The 22,574-nt window shown below is 39.5% G+C and overlaps 1 protein-coding gene and 1 long non-coding RNA gene across 9 annotated transcripts in view; one reads left to right on the top strand and one right to left on the bottom strand.

The window, feature by feature from the left end:
* The window catches only part of LOC140630445 (uncharacterized), a 42,859-nt gene extending 37,745 nt beyond the window's left edge, over positions 1-5,114 (bottom strand). Inside the window, exon 1 of the long non-coding RNA XR_012028210.1 lies at positions 5,048-5,114. This is a non-coding gene — a long non-coding RNA (uncharacterized lncRNA). The remainder of the gene's footprint in view (positions 1-5,047) is intronic.
* JAK1 (Janus kinase 1) overlaps positions 1-22,574 on the top strand; it is a 156,105-nt gene that overhangs the window by 89,436 nt on the left and 44,095 nt on the right. For all 8 annotated transcript variants that reach the window (XM_072820623.1, XM_072820626.1, XM_072820621.1 and 5 more), the window contains 2 exons: positions 19,237-19,319; positions 22,183-22,381. In XM_072820623.1, coding sequence (XP_072676724.1) covers positions 19,314-19,319; positions 22,183-22,381 — 205 coding nt within the window. In that variant the 5' untranslated portion in view covers positions 19,237-19,313. The remainder of the gene's footprint in view (positions 1-19,236; positions 19,320-22,182; positions 22,382-22,574) is intronic.

Genomic DNA, 22,574 nt, shown 5'->3' with positions numbered 1-22,574 from the left:
TCTTGGATACTAGCCCTTTATCTGATAGGTCATTTGCAAATATCTTCTCCCATTCTGTAGTTTGTCTTTTAGTTTTGTTGACTGTATCCTTTGCTGTGCAAAAGCTTCTTATCTTGATGAAGTCCCAATAGTTCATTTTTGCTTTTGTTTCCTTTGCCTTCGTGGATGTATCTTGCAAGAAGTTACTGTAGCTGAGTTCAAAAAGGGTGTTGCCTGTGTTCTCCTCTAGGATTTTGATGGAATCTTGTCTCACATTTAGATTATTCATCCATTTTGAGTTTATCCTTGTGTGTGGTGTAAGAGAATGGTCTAGTTTCATTCTTCTGCATGTGGATTCCAATTTTCCCAGCACCATTTATTGAAGAGACTTCTTTCCAGTGGATAGTCTTTCCTGCTTTGTCGAATATTAGTTGATCGGAGAGTTGAGGGTCCACTTCTGGATTCTCTATTCTGTTCCATTGACCTCTGTGTCTGTTTTTGTGCCAGTACCACACTGTCTTGATGACCAGAGCTTTGTAGTACAACCTGAATTCTGGCATTGTGATGCCCCCAGCTATGATTTTCTTTTTTAATATTCCCCTGGCTGTTCAAGGTCTTTTCTGATTTCACACAAATCTTAAGATGATTTGTTCCAACTCTCTGAAGAAAGTCCATGGTATTTTGATAGGGATTGCATTAAATGTAAATTGCCCTGGGTAACATTGACATTTTCACAATATTAATTCTTCCAATCCATGAGCATGGAATATTTTTCCATCTCTTTGTGTCTTCCTCAATTTCTTTCAGAAGTGTTCCATAGTGCTTAGGGTATAGATCCTTTACCTCTTTGGTTAGGCTTATTCCTAGGTATCTTCTGCTTTTGGGTGCAATTGTAAATGGGATTGACTCCTTAATTTCTCTTTCTTCAGTCTCATTGTTAGTGTATAGAAATGCCACGGATTTCTGGGCATTGATTTTTGTGTCCTGCCACACTGTCGAATTGCTGTATGAGATCTAGCTCTTACATTTATTTTTAAGCTTGCTGCTTAACTTCTCTTGGTCTTTGTCCACATTTATAATATGAGTAAAAGTAGGTTGAATGTATTAATAACTTATGGCATTCCTGGCTCTGACATTTTCTGGTTCAGGTAGATTCATTGATGAAACCAACATTTTAAAAAGTGTATCTGTTTCTGTGTTAAAGAAATTTGTCTTTCTTGTTCTTCACTATAACCATAGCATCTCCTACAGTGCTTGAAACATAGTAGCATCTTAGTGTTATTGAACAAATATATACCTTTTAGTTTCAGAGCACTGTGCCAGTTATGCCTTGATACTTAAGAGATCTTGTTCTTGCCCTCCAGAAACTTGTAGTTGGTGACTTTCTGAGAGCATGGGAGATGAGAGCAGGGAGAGAGAACCCAAGTTAGATATTGATTGTGATAAGCTATAGGATGTAGGCATATTGGACATGATTTCTGACCCTGAGTGAGAGGCGTGGACTATACCATAAGTGGGTTGTGTTACGATGATTTTCATGACAAAAGGTGTCGTTTAGAGCTGTGGTCATGGTAGCAACCACACAGTCCTTTTATCCCTGACCAGGACTTTATGATAGTAGCAGTGCTAGGAAATAAGAGCTAGTATTATTCCCATTTTATTTTTGAATTTTTGCAAATTTTTATTCTTTATTCGTATTTTATCTTTAAATACATTTCTAACATGTTGCTTATACTTCCAGTCACAATCAGGTCAACAGAGATCATTCATCTATCTATCTATCTATCTATCTATCTATCTATCTATCTATCTATCATCTATCTATCTATCTATCTATCATTGGCATATAACAGTGTATTTGTTTTAGGTGTTCAACATAATGATTTGAGATGTGTGTGTGCATATACATATATAGTGAAATGATCACCGCAATAAGTTTTGTTAACATCCATCACCATACAGTTAACAACTTTTTCTTAAAATGAGAACTTCTAAGATTTATTCTCTTAGTACAGTATTGTTAATATGCAATACAGTATTGTTAACTATAGTCACCATGGTCTACATCACATCCAGAGTACTTATTTATCTTATAACTGGAAGTTTGTACCTTTTGACCACCTTCACTCATTTTGCCTGCCCCCGCCCCCGCCTCCAACCACCACCAAAACCATCAATCTGTTCTTTGTATCTATGAGCAATCTTTGTTGTTGTTATTTTTAGATTTCATGTATAAGTGAAATCATACAGTATTTGTCTTTTTCTGTTTGACATATTTCACTTAATATAATTCCCTCAGCGTGCATTCACATTGTCCCAAAGGCAGAATTTCCTTCTTTCTCATGGCTGAATAATATTCCACTGTATGTATATATGTGTATGTATGTATATATCACATTTTCTTTATCCATTCTTGAGTGGACAGAGACTTAGATTGTTTCCATATCTTGGCTATTGTAAATAATGCTGCTATGAACATGTAAGGTGCAGGTATCTTTTTGAGTTAGTGTTTTTGTTTCCTTTTGATAAAAACTCAGAATGGAATTGCTGGATCATATGGTTGTTATATTTTTAATTTTTTGAGAACTCTCCAAATTGTCTTCCATAGTAGTTGCACCACTTTACACTCCTACCAACAGTGCACAAAAGTTCCCTTTATTCCACATCCTCGTCAACACATATTTTTCGTCTTTCTGATAATAGCCATCCTAACATACGTGAGGTGACATCTCATTTTGGTTTTGATTTGCATTTCTCTGTTTAGTGATATCTAGAAATTTTTTATGTACCTTTTCGCTATCTGTATGTCTTCTTTGGAAAAATGTCTATTCAGATCCTCTGGCCACTTTATAATTGGATTGGTTGTTTTTTTGTTCTTTGTTTTTGTCTTTCTTTTTTTTTGTAAGTGAATAAGTGAGCTAAAACACCGTCCTTTAGCTTTTATCAACTGGTAACAGGGAGATGCTGCTCAGTTCTACTTATGGCAAAAATTTTAGAACTGATTTTACTGATGAGAGCGCCAAAAAGAGTAAAATGTATTGGCTGTTCTAGTTTTACCACTTACTGGCTACACTGGCATTTGGCAGATAATATAATCTCTCTGAGCCTACCTTTCCTCACTTATCTGAAGAAATGAAGACTCCCTGACCTCCCTCACAAGGTTATTATGATTAAGTGAGAACACTGTGGTAAAGAATACATCCTAATAATACTATTTTCATTTTCTATGGTGATTTTCAAGATCAAGGAATATCTTTACCCATATTATTTTATTTCTCTAAATCTTAAAGTTTTACATGCCTTCATGCAGAGGAATATTACTCAGCCATAAAAAGGAATGAAATACTTATATAAGCTAAACATGGATGGATCTTGAAAAATTATGTTAGCTGAAAGAAGCCAGATACAAATGGGAAGAAGACAGGCCAAATAGTTAAGTACATGAAGTTTAAAATCATGTACCTGATCCTAACTCTGGTTTTTCACATAGAATGTATGTTAACTTAGTCATGTTCCTAAATCTCTGAGCCCCAATTCCTTTATTTATAAAATGGGCCTCAATCAATGATATTGGGAAAACTAGACAGCCACATGTAAAGGAATGAAACGGGACCATGCTTACACCACACGTAAAAAAACAACTCAAAATGGATTAAAGACTAGAACTATAAAATTCCTAGCAGAAAACATAGGCAGTAAGCTCTATGACAGTCTTGGAGGTGATATTTGGATTTGACACCAAAAGCAAAGGCCACAAAAGCAAAAACAAACAAGTGGGATTACATCAAACTAAAAAGCTTCTGCACAGCAATGGAAACCATCAACGAAATGAAAAGGCAACCTACTGAATGGAAGAGAATATTTGCAAATCCTATATCTGATAAGAGATTAATATCCAAAATATAAACAAAACTCCTATAATTCAACAGCAAAAAATAACCAAGCAATATGAATATATACATGATTCCATTTATGTGCAATGTTCAGGATAAACACAAAGATTAATGATCACCAGGGAATGTGGTAAGGGAGAGTGGAGAGTGGCCACTAAAGGTCATGGGGTTGATGAAAATGTTCTAGGATTAGGTAGTAGGATGGTTGTAAAACTATGAATATTCTAAAACCCACTGAATTGTACACTTTAAAACAATAAAAATATTTAGGAGCTCCTGGGTGGCCCAGTTAAGTATCTGCCTTTGGCTCAGGTCATGATCCTCGGGTCCTGATATTGAGCTCTACATCAGGCTTCCTGCTCAGCAGGACATTTACTTCTCCTTCTCCTTCTGTCTGCTGCCCACCCCCCACTTGTGCTCTCTCGCTGCCAAATAAATAAAGGAAGAAAATAATTAAAAAAATAAATGCAAAAAAAAATAAATGCAGAATGGTATATTGTGTTCACGTAGACTAAGTGAGTACTTCTGGAGGGAATTATGGATGGTCAGGGGAGGCATCCTAGAAAAGGAAATCTCTAAACATTCTTTCTCCAGGCAGTTACAGAGCAGGATTATAAATGCTGCTGTAAAGGTAAGCATAGGATGCTGTGATGATGCCTTGACTTAGCAGATGGGTCAAGCTGGGGAAGCCTGCCTGTATAACTCAGCACATTTGGAGTCTAGGTACAAATGGCGATAAGCCACAGAAGGTTAGATTACAAGTAACCTTGAAGGCTACCTTTCCTAAGAGGGTAGGAGAGAGAAAGCATAAGGTTTTGAGATTCGCAGTTTAGAAACATGGCTGGCTACATCGTGGAGACAGGAATAGAGGAAATGAGAAGGATGGCGGGAACTTTTCAGGAGACTGTTACCCTAATTTGAGAAGCAATCATAGAATGATGGAGAAAAGTGGAGGAAGACAAAGCAGTTACCAGTGATTGGGGCTTAGCAGTTGGATGTGTAAGCAGCCTGTTCCTACCAGGACCTGTGTCTATCCCACAGCTGTCCCATCCTCAATCTGACCCCAGCCTCCCTCCTCAATCTTGTCTCCTGCCTCCCTGCAGAAGTGTGCATACCACTGCCAACTGCCCCCCATGGAGGCTTGCTGATTTTCTGCCTGATGCCCGGGATCACACCTTTATCTTCGCCTGTAATGGAGCTCACTTCTCTTTGTTGTCCAGATCTCTAAATTAGAAGGCCTGTAGATTCATCCGTGCTGGAATGTTCTCTTTCTTCTCTGAAGTCATAGTACTTAGTATCTCTGTCATTCATTAGCAAATAATTACATTTTGCCTTGTCACATCTCTTAATTGCTTTTGGTCTTTAGTAATTCCTGAACTGTTTTAAAATTACAGCGGGCAAAGTGATATATGATGGCCCACATGGTGGACTCTAAGAATCAGCTTTCCTGAATCCCAGTCCCAGTGCCCAACTCCCTGTGTAACCTGGGAATTACTCCCCCTCACCACCACCACCCCAGTTTGAGTAGTAGCATGTAGTTTTCAAAGAATACTTGGAAATTTTTAAAAATAATTTATTTATTCATGAGAGAGACACACACAGAGAGGGGCAGAGACACAGGTAGAGGGAGAAGCAGGCTCCATGCAGGGAGCCCGATGTGGGACTTGATCCCAGCACCCCAGGATCACAACCTGAGCTGAAAGCAAATGCTTAACTGCTGAGCCACCTAGGCATCCCAATACTTGGAAAATCTTAAAAAGCATGCAAAATGGACTAATCCCCAATCCCCAAGTACCTGAAATAATCACTGTTAACACAGGTAATTTTTCGTATTATGTCCTTTCCATCCTCCATCTTTTTTCCTCTCTCTAGGGTATGCATGTGTCTATGCAACATAGCTGGGACCATCCTCTGCATGCTATTTTGTAAACTTTTTTCATCAATGTATTGTGAGTTTGCTGAATCAAAACATGAGAATTTTTAAATACAAATTGACATGTGGAGCCAAATTGTCTTCAAAGAAGGTTGCACCAAAAACTGAATAGTAGTTATCTCTAGAGAATAGGGAGAGGAACTTTTGCTTTTTAATGGTATCTGTCTGTATCGTTGAATATATATTTTTATTTACATGAGTCTAAATAACTTTTATAGTTTGAACATGACAGTAATTTAAACCTCTACTTAATCCAGGCTTGAATCTGAATTTAAAAACAACTATATGACCTTTACTGATCAGATGGATAAAAAATGGCATCCTGTTGTTTTAATTTGACTATTGGTAAAATTTGACCTTTTTGCCATGATCATTTGTTATTTTTTTTTAAACCTTTCACGAGTCACCTAATCTCTGTAGGCCTTAGTTTGCTTTTGAGTAAAAGAAGAGGAATGATATTTAAAATTATTATAAGGATTAATGGAGATCAGTATCAAAAATGCTTTGTAAGCTGTAAAAAGTCTTAATATTTATTGTGTGTTTATTGATTCTGTATTGATTTTGATTAATTTATGGTTATGTGTTCATATAGGCCAACTTTGGTTTTTTGCATTCATTGGGAGAAAGGCTGAAAAAAGGCGAGGTTTCTTTGTTAATATTTATTTTCATGCCATATAGGTTTCATGAGAGTTGGCATTCTCGGACTAGCTTTGTGCTGCATTTCTGTTATTTATTAGCTATGTGTATAGGTGTAATAATGCATTGGACAAACACATTTCTTTTGGCAAAGACCAGAAATGTTCAGGGAACACTTGGCTGGACACACATTAGAGAGTTCTGTGAGCTGATAAAACATTCATGCAAGCTCATGAAACTGTGTAAAATGGATGATAGTACAAGGGACCTTGTTTATGCAAATTCCACTAACTGGATTCCCCTTGCCCCATTCCACCCTTCATAGTTTTGTGAAATGAAAATTGGTCAAAATCATGATTCTAAGGCTTGGGAAGGTCTGATATAGTCTTCTGCATTATCAAAGGCAGATAAATTCTATTCAGTGTGATTTTTGTGAAATCTATATTTAGCTCTCTGGAAACATGGGTACCTTATGCCTGTCAGTTATCCAAAACACTGATTTCTGGATAATAGGGAAACAAGACTGCATAAACAACTCCACTGAGTAATAGATGACCTCCTGGCCTCCTATTTCTGACTCTGTGTTCCCTTTTATCCAAGGACAAGATGTTACAAAAATAATTCAGAGTGACTCCCAAGGGTAGCCCTATGAACTCCTCCCTCGGACTGTACCCACAGAGAAGGGTGAATCACCACAGCAGAATGTTGATTCCCCCAGTGCTGTTAGTAAATGTCCCAGCCAGGCTTTCAGCCATGAGGACACAAGCAACGGGAAAGTTTTTTCTGACTCATTCACAGTGTAATTTGCAGAAGAAAACCTCTAGCTTCTCTCTCTTTTTTTAGATTTGTTTTTTTGTTTATTTATTCATTCATTCATTCATTCATTCATTCATTTATGATAGACACAGAGAGAGAGAGAGAGAGAGAGGCAGAGACACAGGTAGAGGGAGAAGCAGGCTCCATGTCGGGAGCCCAACGCGGGACTCAATCCCAGGACTCCAGGATCATGCCCTGGGCCAAAGGCAGGCGCCAAACCACTGAGCCACCCAGGGATCCCCCCTCTCTCTTTTTTTAAAAAAAGGTTTGTGTGTATGTGCATACACGTGCATGCTCTTAGTAAGTGAAGGTACACCCGGGATCTCCCAAATGAATATTCAAACTAGCTCTTACCAGTAACGATATTTGGGGCTATTTTGTCAGCTTTTATTGTCCTGGATGTTCACACTAGGATAAGAGAGGTGGGGAGACCAGTGTCCAGTGCCTATATATCCATGAAGGACTGACTGATTCATTTAAAGTTGTTTAAAATGAGAATATTACTTTTTGACAATGAATTTCATGCCTTTTCTTATCACTCCTTGCGTCTGACCTCCGCCACCCTCACAGAACATTCACATGCCAGGGGACTTTCTTGCTTCAGAGAAATTCATGAGACTGGGTATTTAAGTTCTTCTTGGGCATTGTCTCTTCAGAGGAAAGTCCAGACTCTTTAGTTGGCATTTGTGGTCCATTGTAAATCAACAGCAGCTTTCTTCCTTTCCTCATTTCTTTCTGCTCTACACAGACTTTTTGTTTAGTCTCCCAAGGGGGATTCCCCCTTTCCTTCTTTTGCTGTTTGTTCTTGTTTCCGTTATTTGGAATGTTCCTCTTAGCTCCTACTCTCAGCCTGTTTGTATCTTCCCCACCTTGAATGGCCCACTTCAAATCCCACCTCCTCCATAATCATTATACTATTACATGTCTACTGTGGGCCAGTTGTTCTACTAGAACTATATATGTCTCACAGAGTTTAAAACAATCCTGAAAAATAATTACTATTGTCCTTATTTTCAAATGAGAAAACAATCACAGAAAATTAAAAAGTAACTTGAACCCAGCTATTAAGTGTCAGGGCCATTGTTCTGGCTCAAGTCTTCTTGACCTGAATGTTTATCTTCACAGGCTAGTGTTTCCATGAAGCCTTCTGGATTGGACGAACTATGCCAGCCCCTACCTCACACCTTCTATGAACGTGCTCTTTTGCCTTGGTTGGATGTGTGTGTCTTGTGTGCAATTAATCATGTGTTATTACCTTGCCACAATCTTGGATTGTTAATTCTTCTTTGGCAATCAATCTTTTCTTGTATTCTTTTCTTCCCACAGAGCTGTGTATCATAGTCTTTTCATGATGAGGTTTGTTTGTTTATAATGACTTCATGAATGATGTACAGGAGTGAGTTATTCCTCTTACTTGTTATTATGTTTATATTTGTCTATTTAGTCCAATTAGTTGTCAGCATCCTACCATAATACTTTTCTCTATAGTAGTCTTAGCAAATTATCCTCTCCTATCTTTCTACATATTTATTCCCTTGAAAGGAGAGATATAAGAAACTCCATAGCTGGTGTCTATACTGCTCTCCTCCCCCTTTCCAGCAGGAAAATTAAATGTGGTGAATGGAGGTACCAGGGTAGTTCAGTTGGTTAGGCATCTGGCTCTTGATTTCAGCTGGGATCATGATCTCAGGGTCCTGGGGTTGAGCTCCCTGTTGGACTCTGGGCTCAGTGGGGAGTGTGTTGGAGATTCTCTTCCTCTGCCTCTCCCTGCCACTTGTACTCTCTCTCTCTCTCTCTCTCTAGTAAGTAAATCTTTTTTAAAAAAATGAATGAATGAATACCAGGCACTGGTAAGTAGTTTGCAGTGAGATGGATGACAATTGGGTTAAATTCAAGTGTTGTCTATTAGACAAAGGCTATTTGATAAAAGAATTATGGTTAGAGACATGCTGTGGATGTGTTTGGGACAAGGGTACAAAAAAGTGTTTCATTAGGTTCTGCCTTCTTGTGTGCAGAGTATTAACTGAGCATTTATCTTGAGAAAAAGTAGCTGTATCTGTTTATCTTTTTTAGTTCACCGATGGAGAAATTTAATTGAAGTTGTTACAAAGGACTCCTAACTGAATACCACCTATCATCTAAACCTCTAAGACCTATGTAACTCCCACTCCTCAAAAATTCCCACTGGTGGCCATACACTGAACTCTTCTATCCATTCACAGTGGTTATCTACATGAGATACATTGAAAGATTTTGCATAGATGAGAAGTAAGCAGAATGGATTTTGAATTCTTTGGGTTCCTGCAAAGATCAACTTTACTCTGATTGTAAAGTTAGAAATTGGGGACTGTGGGAATAAATCGTGGGTTTATAAATATATCATGGGTTTTAAGAATGGTAGTTATTGGCAAAATTTAAAGCATAGTTTGTGCTCTGTGGATATAGTTTCTGTGTTTTCTCAATCTCAGGCATCATTATATAGATTTAACCAACTGAAGAGCTTTCTGGAAGAAATTTATGTTGTGAAACAAAGACTAGGAGTGTGGCATCATACAGTTGATCTCAGCACGGCCATTTGCGTTACAACATCATCAGCTATACACTGTGGGAAAGAGGAATGATCTTCTGGGAGTCAGAGTAATTTCAGATAAAATACATTTCAGTGTTTTATGTTCATCTGGGGAAGGTATACCCATTGAATATAAACAATAAGGGGAGCCTGGATAGCTTAGTCTGTTAAGTGTCCAACTCTTGATTTTGGTTCAGGTCATGATCTTGAGGTTCTGGGATTGAGCCACGCACTGGGATCTGCGCTCAGTGGAGACTCTGCTTCAGGATTGATTCTCTTTTCCTCTCCCTCTGCCCCTCCTCCTGCTTGTGCACTCTTTCTCTTCTCTCTCTTGCTCTCAAATCTTAAAAAGAAAAAAAGAATATAAATAGTGAATATAAAGTAAATATTATTCATAATCTTATAGAGTCCTTTAAACCAGTGTTTTTAAAACTGGTTTGTTATTCATTAGTGGATTGTGAAATCTATTTTGAGGGTCTTGTTTAGCATTTAAAAAATGTATTAAAATTGGGGCTCCTGGGTGGCTCAGTGGTTGAGCATCTGCCTTTGGCTCAAGTTGTGATCCTGGGGTTCTGGGATTGAGTCCCACATCAGGCTCCCTGTGGGGAGCCTGCTTCTCCCTCAGCTATGTCTCTGCCTCTCTCTGTGTGTTTCTCATGAACAAATAAATAAACTCTTAAAAAAAATGCTTCTAAGTAAATGCCAAGCGATGCTGTTTAAGTAGACAATAATTATGATTTAGCTTTTTCCTGAGTTACAAAGTTTTGCCAATGAGGAAATGTACAATTTAAACTCCAGGATTCATTACTCCACCTTGAAATTATAGACTCTTTCCAAAAGGAGTTCAAAATGGTGAATACAGGTTATAAAAGGACACCATAATGCTTACATACAATTGCAGATGGCCAAAGGTGATAGAAAGAATTTTTAATATTAAACCTGAAAATAGCTAAGATTCCAACCTCATAATATTGATGAAGAAACACACAAATCTACAGAGAAAAGTCATCTATTGTTAGTTTGTACAAATATGGTCCACTGAGGAGCTCTGCCTGCAGTTTAAGATTGAAGACTTGGTTGGCAAGTATTTCAAAGCTAAACATAAAAACTGATTATAGTGTCTTGGTTGAGGAGAGGTTTAAGAAGGACTATTTTTCTTGAGATTTCTTATTTTTCTCCCTTAACATCCTCTGTCTTTTGAGGTAATAGCTAAGTTCTATGAGAGTATAGACTGAAGTGAAATTTGCCATTTGGGGGATTGTTTAGCTCTGAACTCCATTTCTAGAGTGATCCTGTGTTGTCACTGTGAACATTGAAAGAAATGGCAGACACATGAACTCAGTGCAGCCTCTTGGAGCCCTGTGTCCCAGGACTTTGAATCTGGAGGGAATGGTGCAAACATGTAGGAGTGGCTTGAGATCTTTCATGGAAGCAGCAGAGCCAGGAGTCCAGTGTGGTAATGGCTGGTGACCAGTGGTAGCCAGACTAGAATGGTGTCCTGATAAGACTGTTCTGTGTTATCTTTCTCTTAATTCATTTTTATGCTAAGGTAAGTGGAACTGGTTTCTGTTGTTTGCCCGAAGAACCCTGAGTGGTTAAAGAATTACAAGAAAAATATCAAATGGGTTTTTGCCCTAAAAGAGCTTAGTGCATAACACAGAGAGGGTAGGTTAATATGCAGTGTAGACACACAAATAAATTAGGAGAAGTTAGCAAGGGGTGGGGGGATTCAGTATTTTTTCCTGTGTATTCCATTAAATTACGGTTACCCTCAAACTTTGTCAGATGCATTATCAGCAGGAGATTGTTGAAGCATGTCATCTTGGAAATACAAATTAATGAAAAAATTAGCTGTGTTAGGGTGTGGCATAATATGGTTTCAAACCTTCTTTAAGGAACCTTGGAGGTCATCTAGTAATTTTTTTAATTACACAGTATTTCAGCTCAGAAAACTTTAGAGGCTTGCTTAAGACCAGGCAGATCTTGGCAGAACTGGGCTGGATCAAGGGCTCCTTCTACAAGCGATTTCTCTTGTTGCCCGCAGGAGGAAGCTGGCATGTGGACTCTGTCCTCAGTTGGACCTTTCCTTACCTTTCCACACTGTCTACCTCTATCCTACATTGTCCCTCCATCGTGATTTTCTTTGCACCTGGCCCTTTCCCAGAACAGCCACACCCTTCCTTTCTGTCTTTTAAAATCGTCTGTCTTCCTCAAAGCTGGGAACAAATTCCATTCTCCTTGATCACTTCACACCCCTCTCTTCTGACCCGTGCTGTTCCTCCTACTTGTCTTAGCGTCCCTCCACATCTACTGTCTGGAGGTCCCCACGCACTTGTTTATCTTGCCAGCTGTTAATAGACTGTAAGTTTTTGGTGGGCTCAGATTTTAATTGTGGTGCTTCTTTAGATTCTGCCAAAGCCTGGTGCCTTGATCAAGAAAATGTGGCAAAGTGAGAAAGGGCAGTGAAGCTGGAGGCGGAGAAATGTGTCTGAGCCCAGTCTTGCCACTCACTGGCTACTTGACCGTGGGAATATCTGAACCTGAATCTTCTCATCTGTGAAACGGGCTCTGAGACTCGAATGTGGTTATAGATGTGAAATCCCTTTTTAAGCTATAAAGTACCGTACAAATGCAAGGTTTTACTGTGATTGTACTGTGATTGTGTTTAATATGTATTTGAGGAATGAATGATTGAAAAGCACGTAAAGTGAAGAGAAGCCATTCTCCCCACCCTGCTTGGAGGGTCTCCTGCCACCATATTCTTGACCCCTATATTCTGTGTTCTCTAATAACATCATAGATGTATTAGTGGTAAAAGAAGAAAAGTAGCAAAGCATCTTGATACAATGTGGCTTTTAGGAAAATACTTAATTGGCTTTAATTAGGGAAAGTACTATATTCACTTTGATCAGAAATTGACTCTTAGGGTAAGCAGGCTCATTATTGGGAGCAGTACAGAGAGCCCTAACCCATCGAGGTGGCATTGATTGTTTGATCATCCCTAGAAGTTTATTGTAAATGAAGCAGCACTTACGGTTCTTGGGTATTCCTGGAATTGCTGCTATAGTTAGAAGTGAGTTATTCTGTGTGGCAGGAATGGCATATAGAAAAGCCATAATTCTGACTTGCTGACAGGAAAAAAATAGCAGATTTTGTATTTATATTATGTCGTCCTTTTGGCTAAAATCCATCAGCTCTGCATAGTATCTTGTGATGCTTTCATCAGAGCAGTTATTGTGGGTCTCAGCAAGGCAGGGGGGACTGGGAGCAACTGCTGCAAGTGACTTCCAAAATTCCTTTGGGTACAGTCCCTAGTCATGAGACTGGAAGGGAAGCAGAGTTCCTTTCCCTGGCTCAGTGTGTGTCTTAGGCCTCAAGGAGATTGCGTGTGCACGTGGATTGGGCCCTAGTCAGTGACCACCAGAACTGTCCTATCCACACCTGCAGCAATTGTGTTAGTTGTGGGTTGGAATGTGGGTAAGGCCTGGGCGTTTCAATCATCTTTTTGACAGTTCTTTCAGTCTCTGGAGGGGAGGTCTTGGAATGAGTTTAGTCTTCTAGGTGGATGGTAGGCTGTGAAAAATACTAAAAAGTCAGAGAAGACTGTGATGTTGGTGACAAGGGACATTTTAAAGTAGACTTTACCTGCAGTGGAAAGAGAGAGGTCCTTGGAATCTGGAGTCCTGTGTGTGACTTCTGGCACTCCCACTGATGGGCCTCAAACTTCTGTTGCTTAATAATAAGAATTAAGGGCAGCCCAGGTGGCTCAGCGGTTTAGCGCCACCTTCAGCCCAGGGTGTGATCCTGGAGACCCGGGATCGAGTCCTGCGTCAGGTTCCCTGCATGGAGCCTGCTTCTCCCTCTGCCTGTGTCTCTGCCTCTCTCTATGTCTCATGAATAAATAAAATAAAATCTTAAAAAAAAAAAAAATTAAGTGCAAGTGCCAGCTCCACACATGAGATGTTGCAGATGCTCTGTATAGATTGGAGTTCCCTCTTCTTGACTGGAACTGTGTTCCATCAAGATGTAATCAGTTTAACAGAAGTTCTGGCCAGAATATGAATGCTTGCTGCCTGCTAAACTCTGCATTACGCACTTTATGTGCATTAACTCATTTAACCCTTCACAGCTCTGTGAGATAAATGCCAGCACCGCCACCACCGCCCCCCCCCCCCCCCCCCCCCCCCGCCCCGGCGTTTTTTAACTAAGAACATTAAGGTTTAAGAATGTTAAATAGCTTGCCTAAGATTACAGTAGCTAGTAGATGGGGAAGGCAGGATTCAAACCCAGGTCAGGATGACTCCAACTCACTTTTAACTGCTCTGCTAGATTTATGAAATGGAACTTGATTTATGACCAGGCTTTTGTTCTGAATTCCTGTGTATTCTTTTGTTCTTTAAATAAGCTCACAGCCTACTGAAGTCCTTTGTCATAAAGCCTACAATATATTTCTTTAGCATTTAACGCCTTTCTAAACACTTTCACATCAACAACCTTATTTGAAAAAGGCATTGTGGGATCCCTGGGTGGCGCAGCAGTTTGGCGCCTGCCTTTGGCCCAGGGCGTGATCCTGGAGACCCGGGATCGAATCCCACATCGGGCTCCCAGTGCATGGAGCCTGCTTCTCCCTCTGCCTGTGTCTCTGCCTCTCTCTCTTTCTCTCTGTGTGACTATCATAAATAAATAAAAATTAAAAAAAAAAAAAGAAAAAGGCATTGTTAGGAGCTTGATGAAGACTTTTTGAAAGATCTTTCTGATACTTTAGGCAGGATGTTTCCTCTCAGGTTAAGGGATGAGGAAACTAAGGCTCAGAGATTAAAATGATTTGCTCAGGGTCACCCTTGCTGATTGTGTATTGAGCCAGTAATGCTGCTTACTTTGTTACCTTCATTTTTCTTTTAACAACTACAGTTGATCCTTGAGCAACACAAGTTTGAATTTCATGGGTCCACTTATATACTTTTTAAAAATAAGTACAGTACAGTGGTATAAAATGTATTTTCTCTCCTTTATGATTTTCCTGATAACATTTTTTTTCTCTAGTTTACCTTATTATAGGACCACAGTATGTGATATATATAGCATACAGATAGGTGTTAATTGACTATTTGTGTTATTGGTAAGGCTTCCAGTCAACAGTAGGCTACTAGTAGTTAAATTGGGAGGGGGGACTCAAAAGTTATACGCTGATTTTTGACGGCACAGGGGTTAATGCCCCTAACCCTTGAGTTGTTCGGTGTTCAGTTATATTTAACTACTTATTGATTATCTAATATGTGCTGATGATCAGCACTAAACATAGATTAGAGCTTCTATTGTTATGTTTGGTTTCCTCCCCAGCGGGGAGCCTGATGTGGGACTCAATCCTAGGACCCCAGGATCACCACCCGAACCAAAGACAGATGCTCAACCACTGAGCCACCCAGGTGCCCCTAGACCTAAAATTTCTTGAGCAGCTGATTTCAGGAAATATTTTTAATTACATATTTTTCTTTTCAATTTTTCTTGGTTCTTTAACTTATCAACATTTTGTATTTCCTACTTCAGAAATCAAAAGCTTTGATTCCTTTCAGGTGTACATAAAGTAACTCCCTGTGTGTGTGATGGTTTCTTCAGCAAAAATAACCAGATACTCAAAGTATCGTATTCTGACTCTTCTCATTGATTTTAACCATCATCCAGTTGGTTTTTATCATGTAAATCTGACAGTGGCCTTTGGCCAAAAGCCATCCTATTCTGATCATACTTGTGATTATTAACATGGTCTATTTTTATGTCTCTTCACTATTCAAAATTTAATTGTATATTCTTCCCATATATAGATACCCATATTTCAAAAGATGTCCTTGACAATTTAAGAGGGTTTCTGCGTCTTCAGACGATAGATTTCTAGGAGTTTAACATCTTGGAAAATAGTTATGATATCCCTCTGTTTGTAGCTAGGCCCTGTTCAGATCCACAGAGTTGTGTTTTGTTTCTGTTACTTCTCCCTCATTCAGGAAGTATCAGATACACTTGTCTCCTATATGAGACTTTTGTAAACCAAAGAATGGTGAGACTCTATAAAATTTCCCTGATTTTTTTTTTAATTTTTATTTATTTATGATAGTCACAGAGAGAGAGAGAGAGAGAGAGAGAGAGAGAGAGGCAGAGACACAGGCAGAGGGAGAAGCAGGCTCCATGCACCGGGAGCCCGATGTGGGACTTGATCCTGGGTCTCCAGGATCGCGCCCTGGGCCAAAGGCAGGCGCCAAACCGCTGAGCCACCCAGGTGTCCCAGGCAGTTTTTTTTTTTTTTAATTGAAATTTTGTAAGTCAATTAGACTTACAGAAGAAGAATACACTGCTATCATCAAAAAAGCTTTTGATTACTCACTTTTATTCTTCCCATTTTTCTGAGCTTCTTTATATTCATTTGCGTTGGGATTGGGACCCAGTGAGTGAATCATACTATTTTTAAAGGGTATTGTGCGATTTCTACTCTGGTCAGTTTTTTAAGCATTAAAGATTTTCTTTTTGTATCTGTAATAAGAAACTTGAATTGATTTCTTGGAATTATCCAGAATATTGATAAACTGATCTTGCTCTTTTCCTACCTGTTCTTAAGTAAAGAGAGCGCATCTTGCTTGGTTTATATGGAAAGAAATGTTATTTGAATGAAGCTTTTACACAGAGTCTTTAGCAGCAAAAGACTCTTATCATCCTGAATGAGGACAGATGTCATTTCATAGAAAGTGGATCAGCAGTCTTAGATTTAAGTACTTAAAATGGTCTAGCATGTCTTTTAAGTGCTTTATGGGTATTTTTACATTTTAATCATTAGTGTCAGTTTTTTGAGAGCAGAGGTTTTGTTATTATTGCATCAGCATATAAAAACATCATAGTAAATGCATATTGTCTAGAAATTCTGTTCCTGATTATGTTTTCCCTAAGAATTTAATCTCTAGGCTAGCATCACAAATCAATACCATTTTATTGTCCTGTCCAGTAATACTGGAGGTCGGTTTGAAAATTAGGTATACTGTAATTTCAATATACTGTGGCTTGCAGTAGAGAAGGAATGATATAAGAGCAGACCTCTCTTTTACTACAGGTTTTCATAGAATCCTAGTTCTAGAAAAATCTTGGTAATTTTAGGCTGACTCCTTCAAACCTTAGATGAGGCTCAGAGCACCTTGTGACTCTTGAGTTCAATAATAATATGTGATTTGATAGTGCATTTTAAAATCCTTTGTGAGTTCTAAAAGGATATATGCTGTAGTTTTTATTAAAGAGTTTGGGCCTGATGGAACCTACACCTGTCTTCCTGATCTGAAAGGCTCTGAGGGTTCTGAATGTGTCCCTTTACTGATTTGGAGCAGGCTTCTTACTACTCCAGAAAATGGAGCCCATCTGGTCAATTTTCTTTCTTTTTTTCTTTTCTTTTCTTTCTTTCTTTCTTTCTTTCTTCTTATTTATTTATTTATTCATGAGAGACACACAGAGAGAGAGGCAGAGACACAGGCAGAGGGAGAAGCAGACTCCATGCAGGGAGCCTGATGTGGGACTCAATCCCAGGACTCCAGGATCACGCCCTGGGCCAAAGGCAGGCGCCAAACCGCTGAGCCACCCAGGCATCCCCATCTGGTCAATTTTCATTCATACTTGATGATAGCATATAATGGCACGCTTCCAGGAAAACTCAGATCGAGAGGCCCCAGACATGGTGTTAGCAGATACTGCTGATGAACCACCTAGTGCTATTCTTTGCCCAAGAATAAAGGAATATTGGAGAGATTTCCCCATTTATGAAGCTGCAGAAATGAGACCAACCCCTTTCCTCTACAGGACCTTTGCACATGCTAATCCTTTACCCAGGCTACTTTCTCCTCATCTCCCAGGATATCCATTACATCTCAGCTCATTATTACTTCTCTTTGAGTCCCACACTAGATGACATTCTTCTATTATATCTCTCTCTTTTTCCTTCAGGCATTTTAAGCTCTTTATAATTACTTCTTTATATGCTTCTTTGTTGGATTCCACTGTAGACTATAAGCTCCATGTGAGCAGGAGCTCACATGGAGCTTATGTTGGCTTTCTAATATAGGTCAGCTTCTGGCATGTTCTTTATGTTGGCTTTCTAATATAGGTCAGCTTCTGGCAATGAAAAACTGCTCAAAAATAATGAATTTCCTAAATGTGACATTTGAAACTCAGCTTCTGAGCCGAAGCAAGGTGTTAATGAGCATGTAACTAATTTCATATTGCTGTTTTGGTTCAGGGCAGACTATCTGTTCACATAATTAAAACAATTGATTATATTAAATTTTTAAAAGCTGGGAATATAATGATTTATTCTTTGAATCTTGCTAAAATTGTCCATGTCAAAATAGCCAAGTCAGAGTTGTCATATCAAAATTCATACTTCTATCCTCTGCCTGATCTCCAGAAGATGGTATTGTGACATGATTGATTTTAGATTGCATTTATGTTTTCATTCGTTCCATCTCCCACTTCAGTCATTAGATTCTGTGGGAATACTGGCCTATAGCCTCAGAGGTAACCCATCCTCATCTCCTCCCCACTCTGTACTTCTGTTGTGTAATGCTTGGGACTGTGTCTTCCTAAAGTAGAATTCTAATAAAATGTATTGAATGACCAAGAGAAAACAGATAGTAATTTGCATTAACTTGGAAACCACTTTCATACCACTAAGGGTGGTTGCTCCTTATTTGCAAAAATTACTTAATTCTACTATTAAAAAAGGATGTGTGAGAGGCACCTGGAAAGTTGTTAAAACAATACAGAGCTCTTTTATGTATGTTTTGGGGGTGTGGTGGTGGTTGGTGATGAAGATGATGGGATGGGGTACTTTAATTCTACAGAATCAAATGAGTATTTTTTGTTGTTGTTGCTACCTAAGTATTCAAGTAAGAATAGCTCAAAAAATATTTGGTGAACTAAAAGCATTTTTCATCAGGCCTATTCTTAGGCCTTCCCCCTTTTACTGTATCATATGATGTTTCACCATTAAAATGAGGCCAAGGACAGAACGGGTTGGGAGGAGGGTAATTCTAAAGGAAATGGAAATGGGAAGTAAAAGTGCATATGTTGGGTGTCCTAAACTATTGTTCACAGCCTCGGGAGATAGGTTGACGGAAAAGGCACACGGTCCTCACTTACACTAGACAGGGCACTCTATGCCAGGAAGCAGAAGGCCTTGGCTTCCTTTCTTGAAGCAGTGAAAATACCATCTTTTCAGATGTCTCTCTGTCCTCTCACTGTCATCATCAATTTTTTCCCCTTCTTCCTCCCAAATGCTTTTTCCTGCCCACTTATGATTTGGGCTGCTTCCTTAATAAAAGTGTCCTCTTATTTTCTGATGCAATTACCTCTGCAGCTGATTTATTTATTTATCCTTGTCTTAGCCCGACTCTAAACGGACTTTGGAAAGTAGAGAAGAAAATCCAGTCTGCCTTTTGGAGGACATTGGACAGCCGAATAAATGCAGGTATGTACATTTGCATATTTTTTTTTAAAAGACCAAAGGAAAATGGCTTTAAAGAGAATAATTAAGCTGATTTTGAACTTATAGGGCTACCTGCCCTTATATCTTTTACTTTTTAAATATCAGTATCTTAATTTTTGTTCATTTCCAAATGTTGAGTGTGCTGGTTTAAAAATCCCAAGAGTGGGGATCCCTGGGTGGCTCAGTGGTTTTGCGCCTGCCTTTGGCCCAGGGGGCGATCCTGGAGTCCCGGGATCGAGTCCTGCGTCAGGCTCCTGACATGGAGCCTGCTTCTCCCTCTGCCTGTGTCTGCCTCTCTCTCCTCTCTCTCTCTCTCTCTCTCTCTCTATGTCTTTCATAAGTAAATAAAAATAAATCTTTAAAAAAAAAAACAAAAAATAAAAATCCCAAGAGTGTGAAAGTATAGGAAGTCCAAAGTAAAAAGTAAAGTTTTCTTATAATCCTTCCTAGATATTCAGCATTTTAACAATTTATTATTTTTCCATATTATGCATATGCATGACCAAAAGGATCATAATATACATATTGTGCCTTTTTTCACTTTGCAGTATGTCCTATATATTTTCCAGTGTGGGTTCATGTAGCTTTATGTCATCTTTTTTAACAGCTGCATAGTATTCCTGCATAGTATTCCTTTCCTGTTGATAGTTCTTGTTTTGTTTCATCTCCTGGTGTATGTTGTCAGTTGTATTTTCTCTTATTTTAAGTACCACACCTTGTCCATATATAATTACATATACTTGCCTGATTATTTACTTAGGGTGAAAGGGTATAACACCATCTCTGAGATCTTCTCCTGCCATGCCCATATAGGATCTCAAAGACAAAGGTTTATCATATCTTATAAAGCAGACTGTAGCTGCTTTGTTTTCCATTTCTATTTTTTGTTGTGGGATGGAGTTGGGGGCCTAGTGTTGAGTTTGAAAACATTCTTGCTTGACAGTTGATCTGAACCCTCAAGGTAAGTTATGAGCCTAGTCTTTCAGCCTGTTTTCTGGAAGATTCTGGTTTTCAGGTTTATTTCAGGGATGAGAAAGTAAAATTGGGTGCCTCTCAGTTTATAGCATTGAGGTACATCTGGTTCATGTCTTTCCTGTAAGTATCTTGCCTCACCAGGGCAGCTGATAATCAATTACATGAGTTCGGTGAAAAGAACTGTGGCTGTTGTCCCCACTCTATGACTTGTCTTGTTTTGAGCTTCCTTGGGCCATTATGCAAGTTCCTATTAAATGTAAGGCTCTATGCTAGGTACTGGGGATACAAAGATGAATAATACAAAGTTCCTTGCCCCTAAGGGCAAGCATATATGAGTGGGAGAGACAAACAGACATGTGTGTAAGATGGTCATAACCCAGTGTGGTTAGTGCAGCGAGGTGAGTTTGGGAGAGATCATCTAACTTAGGGGATAGGATGGAAGTTCATAGGTGCTTCTTGGAAGAGGTAATGTTCAAGTTGAGTTCTTTTTTTTTTTTTTTTTTTTTAAGATTTTAAAATTTTATTTATTCATGAGAGCCAGAGACATAAGCAGAGGGAGAAGCAGGCTCCTCAGAGGGAGCCCGATGTGGGACTTGATCCCCAGGCCCCAGGATCACCACCTGAGTCCAAGGCGGACGCTCAACCACTTAGCCACCCAAGCATCCCTCCAAGCTAAGTTCTAAAGGAAATTGCAGTTTGCCGTGAAGGGGATGAAAGGTATTCCTGGTAGAGAAATCAGGATGACCAAAGGCAAGAAGGTGTGAAACACAGAATAGGGAGGGAGCTAGCTCTGTGGGTTTCAGGCATGAAGTCAGAGGCCAGGAGTGATGGAAGATGAGGCTTGGGATTGGCTAGCTGGCAGGTGATGGAGGGCCTCTGTTAGGAGTTTGAGATTTCACTTGTAGATTAATCAGAGGATCCGATATGTGTTACAGAGGCATTATTTTGAGGGCTAAGTGAAGTTTGGCTTGGCAGGCAGAAGGAAAGTAAGAACCTGGGGTCAGGGAAATTAGTTTGTAGGCAGCTGGTGTCAGAGTGAGGGGAAGAAAGAATGTGTAGGGCTTTCCTTTGTCACCCTTCCTTTCTGCCTTGTCTAAGGCTAAGTTGCTGGGGCTGGCTCTTTGATCCTAGTTGCCCTCCCTTTAGAGGGAGCTCAGGTGAATGACTTATTTGTAAATTTCTCACCAAGTTCTGACCTCTTCAAAACAAGGCTTCCAGCCCTTCTTCTGCTGCCACATAGTGCTACCCATCATCCTACCTGCCTGTGGAGTGACAAGCACCTGGCTCTGTTCATTTAATTTTAAAGACCCTTTCATATGGCTCATCAGCCTGAATTGGTAGTCACTTTGCATATACTATTTCAGAGCCAGCCCTGGGCTAAGCTCTGGGGGCATGAAGATAGATAAAATATGGGTTCATGCCCTTACTCAGCTCATAGAGTGGTGGGAGGTAGACAAAGATGATGTGATCTATGCCATAGGTCAATTCAAAAGTGAAATAATTCTAGTAGAGGTAGCAACATTAGTAGCATTAACATCAGTGGTTCCAGAGTGAACCACATTTTTCAACTACCACTTTTGTACAAATAGAGAAGACAAATTTAGTCTGTCTAAAATTAGTCTGATTTTTGAGAATATGGACTGATCATCATAATTAGAATCAATTAGAATTGATTATTTTCATCGTTACAATGGATAGTTTCACCTATCATAAGTTATGATGCATTTGATTTTCAGAGAGGGAAAGGCAAGGGGAGATACCTACCTGCTTGAGATATATTTCTGCCTTCTTACCTTCCTAACATTTTCTTTTACCACTTGAACCTTAGCACATAGAATGACCACACTATCTCATTTTCCTTCCACTACAGTATCTAAATATAAAAGAGGACTGCAATGCCATGGCTTTCTGTGCTAAAATGAGGAGCTCCAAGAAGACTGAGGTGAATCTGGAGGCCCCTGAACCAGGGGTGGAAGTGCTCTTCTATCTTTCTGATAGAGAGCCCCTCCGGCTGGGCAGCGGAGAGTACACAGCAGAGGAGCTATGCATCAGGGCCGCGCAGGAATGCTGTGAGTACTGGCAGTTGCCCAAGGTACATTTCCGTGGCACACCATCCTGCAGGCAGATCCTGGTGTCTCTGCCCCTGGGAGCTCTGCCAAGTGGAAAGAGGTGTGGGCTCCGTGAGGCAGAGGCTCTGCTCTGCCTCTGCCACTTAATTGCATTTGATCTTAGGCCAATGATTTTAATTCTGGGAGTTACACT

This window comes from Canis lupus, chromosome 3 (genome assembly GCF_048164855.1).
Source record: "Canis lupus baileyi chromosome 3, mCanLup2.hap1, whole genome shotgun sequence".
In the NCBI taxonomy this organism is placed as follows: domain Eukaryota; kingdom Metazoa; phylum Chordata; class Mammalia; order Carnivora; family Canidae; genus Canis; species Canis lupus.
This window is presented reverse-complemented; position numbering and strand designations above follow the sequence as displayed.